This window comes from Synchiropus splendidus, chromosome 1 (genome assembly GCF_027744825.2).
Source record: "Synchiropus splendidus isolate RoL2022-P1 chromosome 1, RoL_Sspl_1.0, whole genome shotgun sequence".
Classification (NCBI taxonomy): domain Eukaryota; kingdom Metazoa; phylum Chordata; class Actinopteri; order Syngnathiformes; family Callionymidae; genus Synchiropus; species Synchiropus splendidus.
Genome location: NC_071334.1, coordinates 43,731,997 through 43,749,555, shown reverse-complemented (window position 1 = coordinate 43,749,555; position 17,559 = coordinate 43,731,997). Strand labels below are relative to the sequence as shown.

General features: G+C 43.3%; 1 protein-coding gene across 2 annotated transcripts in view; it reads left to right on the top strand.

The window, feature by feature from the left end:
* The window catches only part of LOC128765697 (lipoxygenase homology domain-containing protein 1-like), a 28,929-nt gene that overhangs the window by 3,530 nt on the left and 7,840 nt on the right, over positions 1-17,559 (top strand). Inside the window, exons 3-33 of one of the 2 annotated variants that reach the window (XM_053876681.1) lie at positions 711-791; positions 1,664-1,848; positions 2,342-2,440; positions 2,504-2,652; positions 3,855-3,978; positions 4,046-4,296; positions 4,366-4,501; positions 4,581-4,741; positions 4,817-4,903; positions 6,388-6,523; positions 7,262-7,416; positions 7,490-7,650; positions 9,775-9,851; positions 9,936-10,132; positions 10,261-10,453; positions 10,521-10,681; positions 10,745-11,072; positions 11,140-11,291; positions 12,838-12,971; positions 13,489-13,637; positions 13,711-13,815; positions 13,880-14,008; positions 14,078-14,245; positions 14,322-14,503; positions 14,745-14,861; positions 15,036-15,198; positions 15,758-15,912; positions 16,358-16,567; positions 16,640-16,763; positions 16,822-17,030; positions 17,371-17,556. In XM_053876681.1, the coding sequence (XP_053732656.1) occupies positions 711-791; positions 1,664-1,848; positions 2,342-2,440; positions 2,504-2,652; positions 3,855-3,978; positions 4,046-4,296; positions 4,366-4,501; positions 4,581-4,741; positions 4,817-4,903; positions 6,388-6,523; positions 7,262-7,416; positions 7,490-7,650; positions 9,775-9,851; positions 9,936-10,132; positions 10,261-10,453; positions 10,521-10,681; positions 10,745-11,072; positions 11,140-11,291; positions 12,838-12,971; positions 13,489-13,637; positions 13,711-13,815; positions 13,880-14,008; positions 14,078-14,245; positions 14,322-14,503; positions 14,745-14,861; positions 15,036-15,198; positions 15,758-15,912; positions 16,358-16,567; positions 16,640-16,763; positions 16,822-17,030; positions 17,371-17,556 (4,864 nt within the window). Of the gene's footprint in view, positions 1-710; positions 792-1,663; positions 1,849-2,341; positions 2,441-2,503; positions 2,653-3,854; positions 3,979-4,045; positions 4,297-4,365; positions 4,502-4,580; positions 4,742-4,816; positions 4,904-6,387; positions 6,524-7,261; positions 7,417-7,489; positions 7,651-9,590; positions 9,869-9,935; positions 10,133-10,260; positions 10,454-10,520; positions 10,682-10,744; positions 11,073-11,139; positions 11,292-12,837; positions 12,972-13,488; positions 13,638-13,710; positions 13,816-13,879; positions 14,009-14,077; positions 14,246-14,321; positions 14,504-14,744; positions 14,862-15,035; positions 15,199-15,757; positions 15,913-16,357; positions 16,568-16,639; positions 16,764-16,821; positions 17,031-17,370; positions 17,557-17,559 lie in introns of those variants that run through there. The other variant, XM_053876671.1, reaches the window with a different exon arrangement.

Genomic DNA, 17,559 nt, shown 5'->3' with positions numbered 1-17,559 from the left:
CCAAGGTCAGTTCAAATATGCTGCAAAAGTAGATTCGAAACCCTTATTTTCCACGTTTTAACTCTCATCTTTTGGCAGTTTGACACCATGATTGTTTAAAGTCGAAGGTTTCGCCTTACTCCATTTCCACCTTGACTGTGCATTAAACACTGGTTTCTATGCCTTCCAATGTTATTTGCCTGATTAATGACAATAATCGAGGCAGAATAGAGATGCAACGCTTTGCAATTCACTGCAATTTAAAACGGACATTGCATGGATTCCAAAGTTTGCATTGGTTTGGTTTTCCTTTGTCATTTTTCTGTTCCCAGGTGACAGGGCAGGCAAACACAGTAGCATCAGTTATTCAGGTGCGCTGGGCAGCGGCGGCGACTTGGCAGGTCACCGCACTATATGACACCGTGCACCTTGATTATACAAGCCAGGCCTTTGTCTGTGGGTTGAACGTAGAAGACAGATGGGGGTGTGGGTCGGGGACAGTGCCAGGTACTTTGTTTCATTGGAAAAGCGGGTGTCTGATTCACACACAGGGGGCTGGCACAGGGGGTCTGCAGGGTTGTCTCAGAGAGAGAGAGAGGTTTGAGATTAAGCCACTGCTAAGAGACCACTAGGATAGACTAAGCTGGATCAATTCAGTGATGTCATTTTTAATCTCATTCCAACTGCTTCTTCCTCTAATCTGACTTTTCCACTTGTCATGTGATCTACAGAAGTCGGACGGCCTTTGAGAAGAATAAGACAGATGTTTTCCGCATCAAGACACACAATGTTGGGCCTCTGTATAAATTGAGGTAAAACTACGATACGTGATGGAAAGAAATCTTATGTAACAAGGACGAAATGAACCAAACCACATGGAAACAAGGATATTAAGAAGTGTAAATATGACATGAAACCTATAAAAAAATAATTTTGCATTCATCTTAAACGAATAGAAATCATAATAAAACTATGAACCAAACATCGAAAATTAAAAGGCAATTTAATTCAAATTATATTTGGAATTTTCTTTCAACAAATTTTGAGGAAAATGCTATAATGACAAATGAAAAGAAGAAACAAAAAATTAGTCATGAATGTGTTGTATTTACTGTTGAACTAGTGCTGGCTACAACGGAAACAGGGTGAAAAAAATGAGAGAAAATGACAACTTATCAGTTGTATAGCCCATGAGGGCCGCAAAAACGCAGGCAAAGGGCCGCATATGGCCCCTGGGCCGCACGTTGCCCAGGTCTGATCTAACGTGTTCTCTGAGTGGTGGCATGGTAATGTAGTTATTTTGGAGCAGCCTTGTGGCAAAATGTTGCCAGTTTGAATCCAAAGTGAGCAACTCTGGGTTTCTTGCTGCACACTAGTGTGCACATTCTGCTCTAGCGGTTCCTCTACAAGCTGAAGTTCTACAGATGCACACCAGTGTCTGGATTTAAAGTAAGACAGACGATGAAACCTCGGGCAGATTTCATGTGGTTATTGTGTCAGTGAGGATCAAAATAATACCTGGGGAGTCAGAGAAAGCAACACAGCCTTGACTGATGTACAAAAATATTAAATGCTGAAGCAGTTTATAAGAGAGGAAATCGTGTGAAATTAAATCTATTGTCATTGCATTAATCGCTGGGAATTATATTGCAATTTGTTGAGACAGCACTGACTTGTGTCTCAGGATTGAACACGACAACACGGGAATGAACGCCAGCTGGTTCTTGGACAGAGTGGTGGTGACCGACATGAACCGCCCACATCTTCGCTTCTACTTCGCCTGCAGCAACTGGCTGAGTCGGGAGGAAGGAGACAACCTGTATGTCCGGGATTTGCTCGGGAGCATGAACCCCATGGATGTCCCAAAATGTAGGTTCTTTTTAATAACTTGAATAAATGACGTCAACGAAAGGTTAAAGCAGGAAAAGAAAAGACCTCCTGTGAAAGAAGAGCTCCTGTCACAATGGTAGAAGTTACAGTACAGCTCCTAAAACACAGATGAAAGCTACATATCACAAAATGTTTTGTGCAGTTTCAGGAAACACACCTACAATAGACAAAAACGGAACTCAGGAGCTCACAGACCTTCCTCTTGTTCCAGATTGTAATCGAATTCTATCAGAGTGTAATCTTCAGGTAAACTACTCCATGTGCCCACTGGTGCAATGTGATACATCTCAACACCTGAAGGCAGTCAGGCAACCCACTGTGAAGCCGAGATGAAAGCAGGCACCACAGAGCAGGAGGTCAGGGACTCTGTGGTTGTTAAAAACAAAACACAGACCCAGGCAGACACAGAGTGATGAATATTTTACCTGGAAACTGCCTCAGCCTGCTTGCCGTAACGCTCTTCTGTCCACAGTGAACAAATACATTGTGAGTGTTTTCACTCCGGATATGAAAGGAAGTGGAACTGACGCCGACGTCTTCCTGAACATATTCGGGGAGAATGGCGACACAGGTGAGGAACCATGGTGAAGTTCTTCGCATCTCTGAGCTTGCTAGTGGCACATTGTCATGACAGGGGAAAGACGACTGGATAGTGACAAGGATAACTTCGAACGAGGCTCTGAGGACAAGTTCACCATAGAAGCCCCAAACCTGGGAAGGCTGAAGAAAATCACCATCGGCCACAACAACCGAGGATCGTCAGCCGGGTGGTTTCTGGATAAGGTTGGCAAATTCTGAATGAACTGAAATTATTCCATGGTTTTCCTGCTTGTTTTAAGGCAGCTACATTGACAAAAACAAGAAATGAATTTGCTTGACAAACTGACATCACTATGATAGTGAACTTGAAAAGGGCCATACACATGGCGATAATCGGGCTGTTTTCGTCCAGATTTAGCTCCTTCTCGTCCACAGTTGGTGAACAATTATCCTGTCCTTTGTTATGAGAAGTGTTCCTGTAATTTACTTGTTTCCTTTGCGTTTTCCACTGTCAAAAGGGCGGGAAAAAAACATAATACATAAAGCCACCATCATCCCGGACACTTCCATGTTGGGTGCTGTTTTTGCCGCTCGATGTCACGACCCTGTTACATCACATGGGATCTCAAGATAGCTGGCTTGTAGGAGGAGCTTCTCAATTGGTGATGCCACCGAATCTCCAGGGTGCACCGCAGACAAAACAATAAACATCACATTTTTTATCATTGTGTGTGGGTCTCTGACAGATTTTTGAAAAAAAGAAATTGCTTACAATTTTGAAAATCCTTTTGTGTGCGATCCCCTAAAGCTGAATATTCTCTGGTTTATTATAGAGCGCGGGCCAAATGCGTCCATTTTGACTGTATTTATGCAGCCTACATGGAGTAAGAGTCAAACTACACAACTGATCACGTCATGTTTCTGACAATTTTATTTTGTGCATTACTTTTGTTCATTATTAGTTCGGAGACTTCTTGTCCCTTAAAATCCATCAGAATAGAAGACAGATTTTAGAGTGTATAAAACACATCGACAATCTTAAAAAATGTGTTTTAAATGATATAAGACACACCATACCAACTTCTTTTTTCATCTATAGTTTTTAAATTGTAATTCCACGATTACACATAATATCCTCACTTGAATTTTTGTCTTTTGCATTCAGTTCTCCATCATGTCACCTCATTGATCTCATTGCTTCCTTTTTTGTGGCCCATGAGGAAATGTAGCTGGGTTGGAGTCTCTCAATGATTCTTTTGCTTCACCTCCTCTTAGTTTAGTTTTAACCGTAACCCGGGAAAATTTTCCCTCTTATTAAATGATATTAAATTTGGGATTAAGTTATCCTCAATTTGGGTTCATGGAGGTAACAGATGTGACATACTGTACCTCTGTCAACTTTATTTTGAACACTGCAATAATGTGGACTTCACTTCTCCATCCAGGTCATTATTGATGACATGGGAAATAAGGAAATTTACGAATTCCCAGTGAATCGCTGGTTTGCACTGGATGAAGGAGATGGCAAGATTCAAAGAGATGTCTTGGTTGGTTCAATGCAGCCGATGGGTGAGTTTCTTGTTCAATACACTCCAGTCAGGACAACTTTTCAGATCTGCACCTTTGCTCCATGAAGGGATTGTGTACAACGTACAAGTGATGACCGGTGACGTGAGGGGAGCGGGCACCAACTCAAAGATCCACATCGTCATGCACGGCTGCAAAGGTCTGAAAAACAGCGGCAAAGTTTTCCTGGAGGGCGGCGCCTTTGAGCGCGGTCTGATTGACATATTCAATGTGGAGATTTGCGAGCTGATGAGTCCGCTCAGCAGAGTCACTATCGGCCACGACAACGGCGCCGTGGGTGCTGGCTGGTACTGTGAAAAGGTGCAGTGTCGGACTATAAATTGTATCTCAAACCTCCTTCAACTCATCATGGCTCTGGATCCCTTGCAGGTGGTCATCTACTGCCCCTTCACAGGCCTTGAGCAGACTTTCCCTTGTGGGATGTGGCTGGATGAGGATGAGGGGGACGGGTTGATTGAGAGGGAGCTGTACGAGATGGTGTCACTGCGGCAGAAGAAACAGAAAAGTAGGCTGAAATTGAGTTGAATTACTTCTCTAGAGTGTGGGGGCGGCTGGTTGAGAGTCATTTCGTCTAACCTCTCCAGAGTACCCTTGGTCACTCTGGATTTGGACCTCGGACGTAAAGGGTGCTGGAACAGATGCCCAGGTGTTCTTGCAGATCTACGGCGAAAGAGGCAAATCAGATGAGATCAAACTGGAAAACAACTCGGACAGTTTTGAACAAGGCCAGCTGGACAAGTTTATGGTCAACAACGTTTTCCGTCTCTCCCGTTCTTCTTTTATTCTGCTTTTCACACGTTCATTGTTTCTTCTTGTGTAGGTGGAAATGCCAGACATTGGACGACTAACAAAAGTACGGATCTGGCATGAGAAGAGGCATCCGTTTGCTGGTTGGCATTTAGCGAAGGTGAGAGTCCAATCCGCTGTATCTCACGTCAGTCTAGAATATTCATCAGCATCGTCACAGTCTTCTTTATCACTGTAGAACTCACATCGATTTCAATACATCTTCAGTGCTTATCTCAGCTCAGAGCAGTGATCTTGATGCCAACACATTTTATACACCTCTTAAATTATTCTGAGCAGAAACGTGTTGGTTTGTTTGCATTTGTACCAACAACGTGGAGAAAATGCTCATCACCCCATTGTCACTCCAGAGTTGGAGTTTAACTTCAAGTCCTATCTTCTCTGACATGTAACCCTGAGATGTGTTTGCAGGGCCTGGGGTGAGGGGGGGAATCGATTTTCAATCATAAATAAAAAAATAATAATATTGATATTGATTGATATACGATTTTTCTCACCACATTATGATGGTGGCAAGTCGCGGCGTCATATCCCTTTCCAGTTGGGAAGCCAGGCTCATGCACCTGCTCCATAGAGCAGTTTAATACTTGACCATACGTGACAAGCTTTTATTTTCAAACACCAACTATTGTCAAATGTAGACCAAGCACTTGTTGCTGGAGTCACGTAGCCATTCTGCGAGCGCACCACGGACTACATTCACGTACATTCGTCACTTGACTAGAAAGGCGAGACAACTGAGAAGTGCAGCTTGACAAAAGCCTCTTTTGTGAGAGTTTTACACCAGTTACGAGAGAATTTGCTGCAACACGTTAGCGCTCTATGCTTACGGCTGCTCAGTATAACTGCCTGCAGATACAGGAATAACAGCATCTTTGCAATGGATCGCCGTCCTGGGCTGTAAAACTGCGGGGAAAGTAGTAGATATTGGTTCTTCAATCCAGCTCCCACGGTGACTTGCTCCTGCTGAATCTGCACATTGGTCTGTGATAACGCCGGCTCTCAATCACTGAAACAATTTGGCCCCCAAAATATTATTGTCAGAACCTGTTCTGGCACCTTGTCATTGCACAAACTGCTTTGTATATTTATACAGAGTCAATAATACTCTTTATAAATACGGAAATACTACCACGGTCACCACTTTGACCACACGTCTGAGGGAAAGTGAGATGTGTATGTTTGTTATTATTCAATTTCAAGAACAATTACGTCGTTTTTTTTTCCCAATAATAATGTCAAAAGTGGCTTGACAACAAAAACTTTGTACTATAACGGTGTGTGTTTCGAACTCAATGGAGACAGTACTGAAAGGTTTCACCTCAGATGCTCCGCTTGAATTATTCATGGACTGGAATGTCTCCTGCACTTAAGATCATTACCAATGACCTAAAGAACAGAGCAAACCCCAGTCAACTGTTGTGTCACTTGTCAGTTCAGTGCTTGTAATACCGGAAGCCACGCCATTGCTAGTAGTCCAAAGACTAGCAGTGGTTTTCAGAGGTTGGCGGTATGTGTAGAGCCCTGTGACTTCCACAGTAGTGCATGCATCACATTGACCAATGTCTGCTCATCTTTTTCAAGGTGACCCTGCTGAAGACTCTGACTTTAGAAAAATATTCCTTTGAATGTGGCCGCTGGCTGGACATCAACGAAGACGACAACGAGATTGTACGAGAAATGCCTGCCACTAGTGCTCTAATAGATGAGCCACTGCCACGTAAGAGCCATTTTACCACACCGTCCTGGCGCGCCAGCGACTCTCTCACATTATACAATGACCACAACACCCATATTATGAGATATCACTGATGGAGAGGAGGGTTAAGTGAAAAAAATGCTGCAAGAGAACTTATGTGTAAATTAAATTCCAGCCTTTTTTATTTATTTATTTAAAAAAAAAAATTTAAATGAAGTTCAATTCAGGAAGTGACGTGCACTGGGAGAGTGAGAGAGAGAGTCGGCTCAGTAACAACTGTGTAGGTGACTGATCGACTGACTTGACTGTCTACTTTTGAATTCCATGCGATTACATCTAACCTGGAATTGGTCAAGTGAATACGCCTCAGTATAAAACTAAAATGTTGTATCGAGCAATGAATGTTTGCACTAGCTTGACCATGAAGTACATAAATGCGAGCTTATACGATGGAACTACACAGAGATGTTTGAGACTTACCCTCACTGCAGATGACTTTGACAATAACACATTAATAGCCACAGTGTGTTGATGTTTAAAACAATCCAAAACAAAATCAATCCTTGTATTTGCACACCTACTATGAAATGAATGTGTTTATATACTGTACATAAGTGACCGCTATTTAAGAGCTAGGAAGATCAGGGACACAGCGAATTGAAATCTTGTTTTAGACAAATGTTGGAGTCTGGGTTTAGATCACTACTCAGCCAAAGAGAGAAGTGTGGTGTGAGAGGTTTTGACTCTACTTTTATGCAGTGATAAAGTATCGGGTCACCATCTGCACCGGGAATGTCAGCGGCAGCGGCACAGACGCCAGCGTCTTCCTCAACATCATTGGCGACCTTGGGGATACAGGAGAGCGGCTTATGTTCATGAGCAAAAACAACGTCAACAAATTTGAAAAGGGCAATGTGCGTATGACAATGTGATGAATGACCGTGAGAACACAATTTGGGTTTCATCTTTATCCTTGTTCTCCATCAGCATGATGAGTTTCTCATCGAGTCGGTGACTCTGGGTCAGGTGCGACGGGTTCGTGTCGGCCATGATGGACGTGGCGGAGGTTGTGGATGGTTCCTGGACAAGGTTTTGGTCAGGGAGGAGGGCCAGCCGGAGAGTTTGGCGGTGGAATTTCCCTGTAACAGGTAAGGAACTGAATTTACAAATATCGGTTTTTGTTTTTCTTTCAGTTCCATTTCATTTTTATTATTTACATTAACATTGAACATATACATGTATATACATACACACATACATACATACATAATATAAACATGAAAGAGTTTCTTATTTTGCATTTCATATGTATGTACAAGTAACATCCGTCTTACGTCCACCTGTATTTACGACCACGGCGAGAAGATGCTTATTTTTTTTCTTCAGTGTCTGGCACCGCAGCACAAAGCTGCCCGGCAACACATACAACAATTAGCCGGCGTCACGTACGACAGTTACGGCAGCACAGTATCCAGCATCTCACTCTCACACAGTGATCTACCACTACAGTAGCACCTATAACCCTCGTGTGTGTATATATGTTCTCAAATCAGATAATGCAGTACAATATTGTGTGCATGAAAACAAGATGATTGTTATGACATCAGACGGAGAGTTTTTCAGTTACATTTCGGACACCAACAGAGGAGTAAATCGCTCCTTTAATCAACAGAAGAACAGCGAACAAAAATGAGAATTAAACATGTCACAATATACACAAATACATATAGCCGACTTATCAAGTAGTGCAATGTTGCAGCAAACATATCGCTACAATATTGCACATCAAGTTGCGAAACATTTCAGTGTATCAACATATTCTTACACCCATGTATATTTCAAATCGATAAGCAAATTACCACCTCATACACAGGAAACATATCCAGTAAGTAACTTCTCTGCTCCTTCTGCCTAGTTCTCCAAGTACTTGTCTAAATAGTTGCTCAGCAGATGGTTGCACTTGCTCTGACAAATAGACACTAAATGGTCAGCGGTGAGAGCGCCCCTTCAGTAACCGGAGCTAAACCACAAGTCTGTGGTGTAACGTTACATCTGGGAAGATACTCTTCCTTGTTGTCTGCTCCATTTTACGCTGGGGAGCCGCTTGTACTTACGCATTCATCCTACACATTAAAATGTTTGTGGGAGTCATACTACCAAAACACTCAGCTGAGATCGCAGCTGTTTGACTGATGTATATGGTGACAGATGTTAATATGACCTAATTCATCTCAATTTAGGAGCAACTGATCTCCAAATCAAACTTCCCTGACTTGTTTGTTTGGAGCCATTGCTACGTCACTGTGGGCTGGAGTGGCTCCTTTTTCATGTGGGCTGAAGGTTTCCTCCTGACCAATCACTGCAGAGTGGGCGTGGCTGGGGCTACACAATTTCCGCTACTGGGAAGCAAAGCTTTTTCGATGCGCGGGGCTTATGAACATTTTGCAAATATTTCAAATCATGCATGGGTTTGTGCAAACAGACACATACTGGTGTGTTCAACCCATCAGGGCGGAAGTATACTCGCCGTTCAGCACTTGAAATGATCCCTTCAAACCGAAGGAGCTCCGGAGCTGACTTGAAACCAAGTGGGAATATGAAGTGTGGATAGATTTCCAGGATACCAAAAGTACTTTATTTAAAAACAATGTTGGACAGGACAACAGGGACATTTTAGTAGCAAGGACGACTCTTCCGTTTGTTGACTTTCTCTGGTATCACACGTTGGCGACCCAAATGGTCTGCTGTGTCCGACACCATGAACAATACAACATGTATGTACAACAGTATGTTTTTATTTCTTCTTAACAAACACCAGCGGGCTAGCATCCCGGCTAACGTTAACATCCTCATACAGATCTGTCACTGCAACATAGCGGCTTCAGCTCCACCCATTTCTTCTCCGTTGGTTCACCAAACAAAGTGAGATGATCAGCGCCGATGCAAGAGGTTGCAACAACGTTGGAGCTGGCAGGAAACAAGTCACAGCACAACAGCCAATGACATGTCGTCTTTACGCGTGATGTCATGAAGAGTCAATCACTTCAGTTGGTCGTCGGAGAGCGCTTCATAGTGGAGGGCGCTCAGAACCAAGTGCTAGTGTTAGGGGGAGAGATGGGAGACATTCTCCTTCCTCATGGATGTTGACATCACATATGATGCTGTGCAGTGAAAAATGCTCTTTGTGAAAGAAAGTGTGATTAACATTATTTGCATCAGTTAACTGTTTCTTTCTATCGTGAATGAACGCAGCGCTTGGTGTTTTCCCTCAGGTGGTTGGATCGCAACGAGGATGACGGGCAGATTGTCCGAGAGTTAGTCCCAGCCGGAGACGGACTGCGTCTCTTCAGTGAGTGCTGGTACTTTGTAAGTACCTATCAAGAGAAGTTGCCCAACTTCTAAAATACACACTTACTTTCTCCTGGTGTTTCAGACATCAGCTATCACATCACAATCAAGACGGGCAGCGTGAATGGTGCCAGCTCTGACTCCAAAGTGTTTGTCAAACTGTACGGGGAGAAGAGCGACACCAGCAAGATGATCCTGGCCGTCTCGGACAACGACCTCAGGAACTACTTTGAGACCGGACGCACCGACATCTTTACCATTGAAACTGGAGACATAGGAAAGGCAAGTTTTTTTTTTCTTTTTCACAAACACAGCAAATAACACTTGTCTTTCTACTAGTGGGACAACGTGGTTATGAGGGTGTTTTGTGGTTCACTGGTTCATTCACTGGTTCACCACATGTGATTCAGATCAACCGCCTCCTCATCGGACACACCAATGAAGGTCTGCGTGCTGGTTGGTTTCTGGACAGTGTCCAGATCTCCGTGCCAGTCCATGGGGTGGAGTACATGTTCCCAAGCCATCGTTGGCTGTGCAAAGATGAGGCTGATGGGAAAGTGGAGGTGGAGATTTACCCCAGTGAAATACTGGACATTGAGCAGTGTACGTAGATGTTCTGAAGATTCCAAATACAGAGTCAGTCGTCTCTGAACTTTCCATTCCGTAATAGTAATCAACTACGAAGTGACGGTGGTCACCGGGGACGTCCGCGCCGGAGGCACCAACGCCAATGTCTTCTGCCAGATTTATGGAGAGGAGGGGAAAACCGAAGTGCTTTCTCTCAAGAGCCGATCCAACAACTTTGAAAGAGGCACCACCGAGATCTTCAAGGTTTGTGATGTTTTTCAAGCCCGGATGCTCCAAGCTGAGTCTCCTTTCCCGCCTGCAACTCAGATAGAGGCTCAGGATGTGGGGAAGATCTACAAGATGAGGATCGGCCACGATGGCAAGGGTATAGGAGACGGCTGGTTCCTGGAAACGGTGGACTTAAAAAGGCTGAAGATGGCAATGGTGCAGGTTGAGGTGAAGAAGGAGGAACCTAAGAAGGACAAGAAGAAGGACAAGAAAAAGAAGAAGAAAGAAGAAGAAGTGGAGCTCATTGAGGAACTCCAGGAAGTGGTGGAAACTTTTCACTTTCCTTGCAGCCGCTGGTTAGCCAGGGATGAGGAGGATGGCGAGATAGTTGTGGAGCTGCTGACCGATGACAACGAAGACCTGGACGGTAAGAGCTGCTGATGTTCTTGTTTAGCACACGTGATCCTTTCATGTACAATCTCCCTCTTGTGTAGAGAATTTCTACGAGGTCCATGTGTTCACTGGGACGATGTTTGGCGCCGGGACAGATGCCAATGTTTACATCAACATCTACGGGGACGTGGGTGACACCGGGGAGCGACGGCTCAGGAAGTCAAACAACTTAAACAAGTTTGAGAAAGGCCAGGTGAACACTAGCTTCTGTGCGAGGCTTTAAAAAAAATTCACATTCACCTCACCTCAATAACAAACAACATGTAAAGGAGGGTGAGGTAATGCTCATCACAAGTCACAGGTTAGGATTATGTTTTTGATATAAAGGCCCCAAAAGCTGTTTAGGCGCTGGTGAGAAGCCAGTTTTATAACTTTTCTCAAAATGTAAAACAATATGTTCTTTTAAAAAAAAATAATAAGTGGGTTAAATGTTCATGCTTCAAAAAGGGATTTAAATTGACAGTATATTAAAAAAGATGTTTTCGAATTGAAACTATCCACTGTATTAGGTCATATTACTATTTCATGTTAAGTGATAATGTTAGATAGCGAGTCCAACAGGTGTCAAATAGTGAAGCAACAAACTGAAGGAATTATCCGTATTTATAATAGTTATTATTTTATTGGTTGATTTATTTTGTTCCAGCTGATGTAGTTTCCGATACTTGACTTATATTTTGTATTTTAGAAATGAAATAGAAATAACTGAAATTGTTCTAATTCATTACTTTTTTTTATGAATCACTTTAAATCCATTTGAGATGTTACATTTGCTCTTTTCATTGTATTGCCAGTATTTTCTGTAACAAAGGTTCTGTGGGACAGATTATGTAAATCTATCGTTTGGTCATTTCCATTTTTTTCTTGTCAGAGATATGAAGTCACTCTGAGAGTGGGGCCACTGTGGATCAATACTGGAGTCTGCCGCTCTCTCTCGCATGTAATTTCATACTAAATGGTGCAGTTAATCTGGGCTTTATTTTCTCCAGCCATTTTATATACAAGCAGGAGTGTAATGATCCAGTGTATCATGATGCAGTGTCCCCACACTCACTTCTGGCTGAGACCTCAGAGCTAACATTAGAGGTTGATAATAAACAGCTAAAGTGCCTATTAGCTTAGAAAGACAGGAAACAGTCCTGCACTCCGCATCTGTTAGATGGACATGACTTATCTTTGGTTTGTTAGTTCGTAGCATAGGTGAGCTCAAGTTTAATCATAGTCCTGGAGGAAAAGGGATTAGTTTTTAGGTCATGCCAGTTTTCTTTAACCAAAGTCAGATGTGCCCCAACTTCAACAGACTATGTTCTATAGAGAGCTGGGATTTTGCCACATTAATTTACAAAAAAAAGACATCATTCAATATAATGTCTTAACCTTAACATCCAGACAACTTGAGAAAGCACTAAAAAAAACTTCAAGATGGAAGCACCAAAGATCTTGTTCTTTGGTATATATAATTTTCAAGACATTACTTGTTCATATAAAAACTTGAATATAGACACCATCGTGATTTATTGTGCTATTGTCAAACTGACGCAAAATAAACAATATTTTGTTGTTTAAATGTATGTATGGCTCCATCATTTGGTTCAGTCATATACCAAAGTCATTCCGATTGAAAATGTGGCTTTTGCAGCAAATATTCCTACACCTTTAAAGTTTTAATCTAAAGAAATCTGTGTCACGTTTGATGACTTGACTTGACTTGAGCTCTTGACTTTCCTTGTCTGACGCAGGAAGACGTTTTCAACATCACTGCCATTGATCTGGGGACGCTGAAGAAGCTGAGAATCCGCCATGACAACAGGCAGGCCGGGGCGGGCTGGTTCCTGGACCGAGTGGAGATTGTAGACAACAAAGATGACACCACGTAAGTCTGGATCCTGTTTAAGCACTTATCTTTGAGACAACTGACCTCTGGGATTCTGAGTGTTGCCTGAGGGAGAACCTCTCCTCAGCTGTGCTGGGCGCCACCCTGTGGTGAGCAGGGGCACTGCATCCATATTCTCGCTGTCCGGCCACAGATCTTCATGTTAGAGAAAAAAAAAATGAATTAATGAACAAATAATGAAAGATAAAGTTGAAAAAATAAAGTAAAATTACAATACATTTTAAAATCCAGAATGCAAATGCATTCAAACTAAATAAATTAAAAAGAGCAACCTTGTATACATTAAAAGTTGTTCCAAAATAAATGGGCAAAACAGAAAGATGAAAATGGATGTAAAATATAAAAGTTAATTCCATTCTTGACATTATGATTAGAAGTCCATCACTCAAACATGTGTGGATTTGGTGTAATGTATGATGACACTGATCTCACTTTGCCCATGCAAGAGGTAGATTGAAGGTTTTGTATGATCATTTGACCCAGTGTTTCTCTTCAGCTATTTCTTTCCTTGCAAACGCTGGCTGGCCATTGATGAGGACGATGGTCAGCTTGCCAGGGAGCTTGTTCCTGTGGACGAGGCCTTTATGAAGAAGGGAGATGAAGATGATGAAGATTCTGAAGCAACCCTGGGTCTGGAACAAAAGGGTGAGTCGTGAGGGAGGAATGGCAAGTTCCAGATTCCGTCAGACCATTGTGAAATGTGGCGTCCTCCTTACAGCGATGTCAACAACATACACCGTACGGATCAAAACTGGAGACAAGAAATACGCCGGCACCGACGCCAACGTCTTCATGATCCTCTACGGCAGCAAGGATGACACTGGTAACCCTTTGACAACAAGACTTGAAATCTGTCTACGCATGTGTGGCACTGTGTATATCCACAGGGATTATCAACCTGAAGGCTTCGAAGACTCACAAGAATAAGTTTGAGAGGGGAATGATTGATGAGTTTGTCGTGGAGGCCGTCGACATCGGAGCGCTGAAGAAAGTGCGGATCGGACATGACAACCGAGGTGCTTCAGCAGAGAGCTTTCAGTGACGGTGTGTTACCGATCTGTTATAAAGGGAAGATTGTGTTTCAGGGGGAGGCTCGGCAGGCTGGTTCCTAGATTGGGTGGAAATCGATGCTCCATCCATGGGACAGAAGCTGCGCTTCCCATGTGGACGCTGGTTAGACAAGGGAGAAGATGATGGCGCCATCGTCCGGGACCTTTTCCCAAATTCTCTTCAGACCGAACTTTACACTCCATGTAACACACACATTCAAATGTCCAGTATTTTATTTGTCGACAATCTGATACACATTTTTTTTTGGTTGCCCTGCAGTTGTTCCGTATGAGATCAAAATCTTCACCAGTGACGTGTTCGGAGCTGGAACTGACGCTGACGTCTTCATCGTCTTGTACGGTCGTAACGCTGTGTGCACTGAGGAGAAGTGTCTGTGCGTCAACAAGAGGGAGAGGATCATGTACTTTGAGAGGGGAGCTGAGGACATGTTCATAGTTGAGGTACAGAATGCGATCTTATGGCGGGGCTGACAATGGCGGCACTGCTGGACTGTGGTCAGCGCTGCAGCCTAGATGTTGGTGTTGACCCTGGTATTGATAATGTCACCGGTCACTGGCTTTGTCTCTCATTCACTGCATCTATGACAGCAATACAAAAACAAACAAAAACCCTTGGTTTAGCAGAGTATGATGCTTTGCTATTTAATAAATTCTCATGTTTTTGTATTCATTTTCCCTATAGCTTGAGGATGTCGGCGACGTCATTGAAAAGATCCGTATTGGTCATGACAATCGTGGGGTCAATCCAGGCTGGCATCTGGACCGTGTGGAGATCAGGCGACTGCTCAGGAAGGGAAAGGTATCTGGATATTCTAAGGTTTTATTCTGAGTTCATTCAAGAGAGCACAGCCTTTAGACAAGCACTACATTTGGTCAGCAGGTGGAGATGTTCTCCTCACAAAATGATCTGGCAAATCCAGCTAACTGCTTTGATCTGCTGCCAGTCATTTCTGCTGATGTCTGCTCCGTGCAGGGATCCGAGACTGTCATCTTTCCATGTGAACGCTGGCTTGCCAAGTCGGAGGACGACAGAGAGACGGTGAGAGAGCTGGTTCCCTCTGACATCATCACTGAGAAGCTCTCCAGGGACGGCAGCCTGAAAGTCACCGAGGTTGAAGTCGAGGACGCTCTGGAGAGTAAGTGAAGTCAAGAGTTCATTCTCTCAGCACAATGAACAATTTACCCGATGACATTCAGCTGATGCGTTTATCCAGAAGGAATTCAGTTGCTGGGAGGTTGGCTACTTTCATTTACACTTCTTTGGAGTTAAAAGTAAATATATTGTTTTATTTTGTGACATTTAGACATGGTTTTATTATATTTATTTTATTCAGAACTGACTTGCACCTGGTTCTGCTGCTGGTTGGACTTTTCGATGAGAAATATCTTGTGATGGTCACTTGGCTTCATGTCATTTCACAAGGTTTTGGTTTGTTTACGTGTAAGTAGATTAAATATGGACACATCATCAAAGGACACATCAAAGGACACATGTTGATCACACCACATTCTGAGCAGTCCAAATTCAAATGTAACGTTTAAAAAAAACCATCATTGACATTTAACTGTTTACATCAATGTATCTACATTTCTACTTGTATTTCTGTATATTCTATTTACAACTATGCCGACCAGTGGACTAAGAATGGACTGGAATGAAATGCCTCACGTTGGTAACCTGTCCTCCCTCTGCAGCTCACACCTACAAAGTGTCAGTGATCACCGGTGATGTGTACGGCGCGGGAACGGACGCAAACGTCTTCCTGACCATCTACGGAGACCTGGGAGACACCGGAGAGAGAAAACTCAGCAAGTCTGAGACCAACAGCAACAAGTTTGAACGAGGCTCAGTAAGACCACGCACTTTATGTTGCTCTTTGCTGTAGAACGAACCTCTTGCTTTGAACCCACTTTACTCTCCATGAGTTGAGGGGGACACCAATGACAGTCGATTCATTGATCCGCTATGTGATGCAGGGATGGCCAGGAGGTCTGAAACATGACATCAAAAATGTAAAAAAAAAAGATAATATAACCAGACAAGACAATTAAAAACATGTTTTGACTGCAGGGAATATTCCAAAGCAGATATTTATTGGACTGGAAGCACAGACAGAAACAAGAGTGTTAGAATCAGCTCTTCTATTTATGGATATGCAATAAGGGCAAATGTGGCCTCTGGGGTTTGTAAGTGCAGCATGTGGACCTCATGATTTACTCCTCAATTCACCTCTGAAAAACAAACACTCTCATCGTGAAACTACTTTTCCATAAATGACATATTTTTCTCTTCAGGTGGACAAGTTCACCATCGAGGCTGTGGATCTGGGGCAGGTTTTTAAAATCAAAATCCGTCATGATAACAGCATGGTCAGCCCGGACTGGTACCTGGACCAGGTGGAGGTGGTCGATGTAGACACGGAGGAGGTTTTCCTCTTCCTGTGTGAGAGATGGTTGTCCAGGAAGAGAGAGGACAGGCGCATCAAGAGAATCTTCTACGTCAAGGTCCATTTTATGAAGAATTCTTTCCATTTTTCTGGCAGTTTAGATTCTATATAACAGTTTGTTTGGCCACAGGGCTATGAAGGGGTCAGAGAGGGTCTCAATACTATGAAGAACTCTGCCCTTACTCTGAAGAGTGTCGACAGCAATATGAACAAGAAGAGCAAAAAAAAGAAGGAGGAGGAAGTGGAGCTGCCAAGTAAGATCTTTGTCACACTCCCAAAAATGTGAGTGACTGATCGCGATGTCGTTCCCAGTGATTCCTTACCACATCACCATCTGTACTGGACTGGAGCGAGACGCCAGCACCACCAGCAGGGCTTTTGTCATCATCACCGGAGCCGGTCACAGACAGACAGAGCGGCTCTGGCTGAACCTGCCTGATGGTAGGAAGGGCTTCGAGGCCGGGTCGCTGCAGAACTTCGAGATTCAGGGCTGTGACGTTGGAGATATCAAGAAGGTTGAGGTGAGGAATAGTTGGGCACGACCTGGAACTACTTCTCCCTTTCAAGTGCAGCATAAAGTTCAGCGAGGAAATGAGAGAGTATGAAAAAAGAAAATCCTTGCAGCAGAAATATTTCTCCAGTATCATAGGGGAAAATGTGAGATGATGTCCAGGAAAAACAGAACGTATGACTGAAATGATGATATCAATGATATAACATCAAAGATAGTTACGTCTAAATAATTCAAAAAGGATAGAAATGTTATCTTTATATAGACAGTTGATAGATAATGTTCTGCAAACATGAAAATGCGTGTGCAACTGTGAGATAACTATAAAAGAGATCTCTCCTGTCCTGCAGCTCGGACATGACGGAGCAACTCCTGAGAGCTGCTGGCTGGTTGATGAGCTCGCCGTTGCCGTGCCAACCAATGGGGTCAAATATATCTTTGCATGCATGTGCTGGCTGGCCAAAGACAGAGGAGATGGTTTGACGGCTCGGGTTTTCAATGTACTTGATGCGGAGGCCATCTCCATCTCTCAGAAGGTA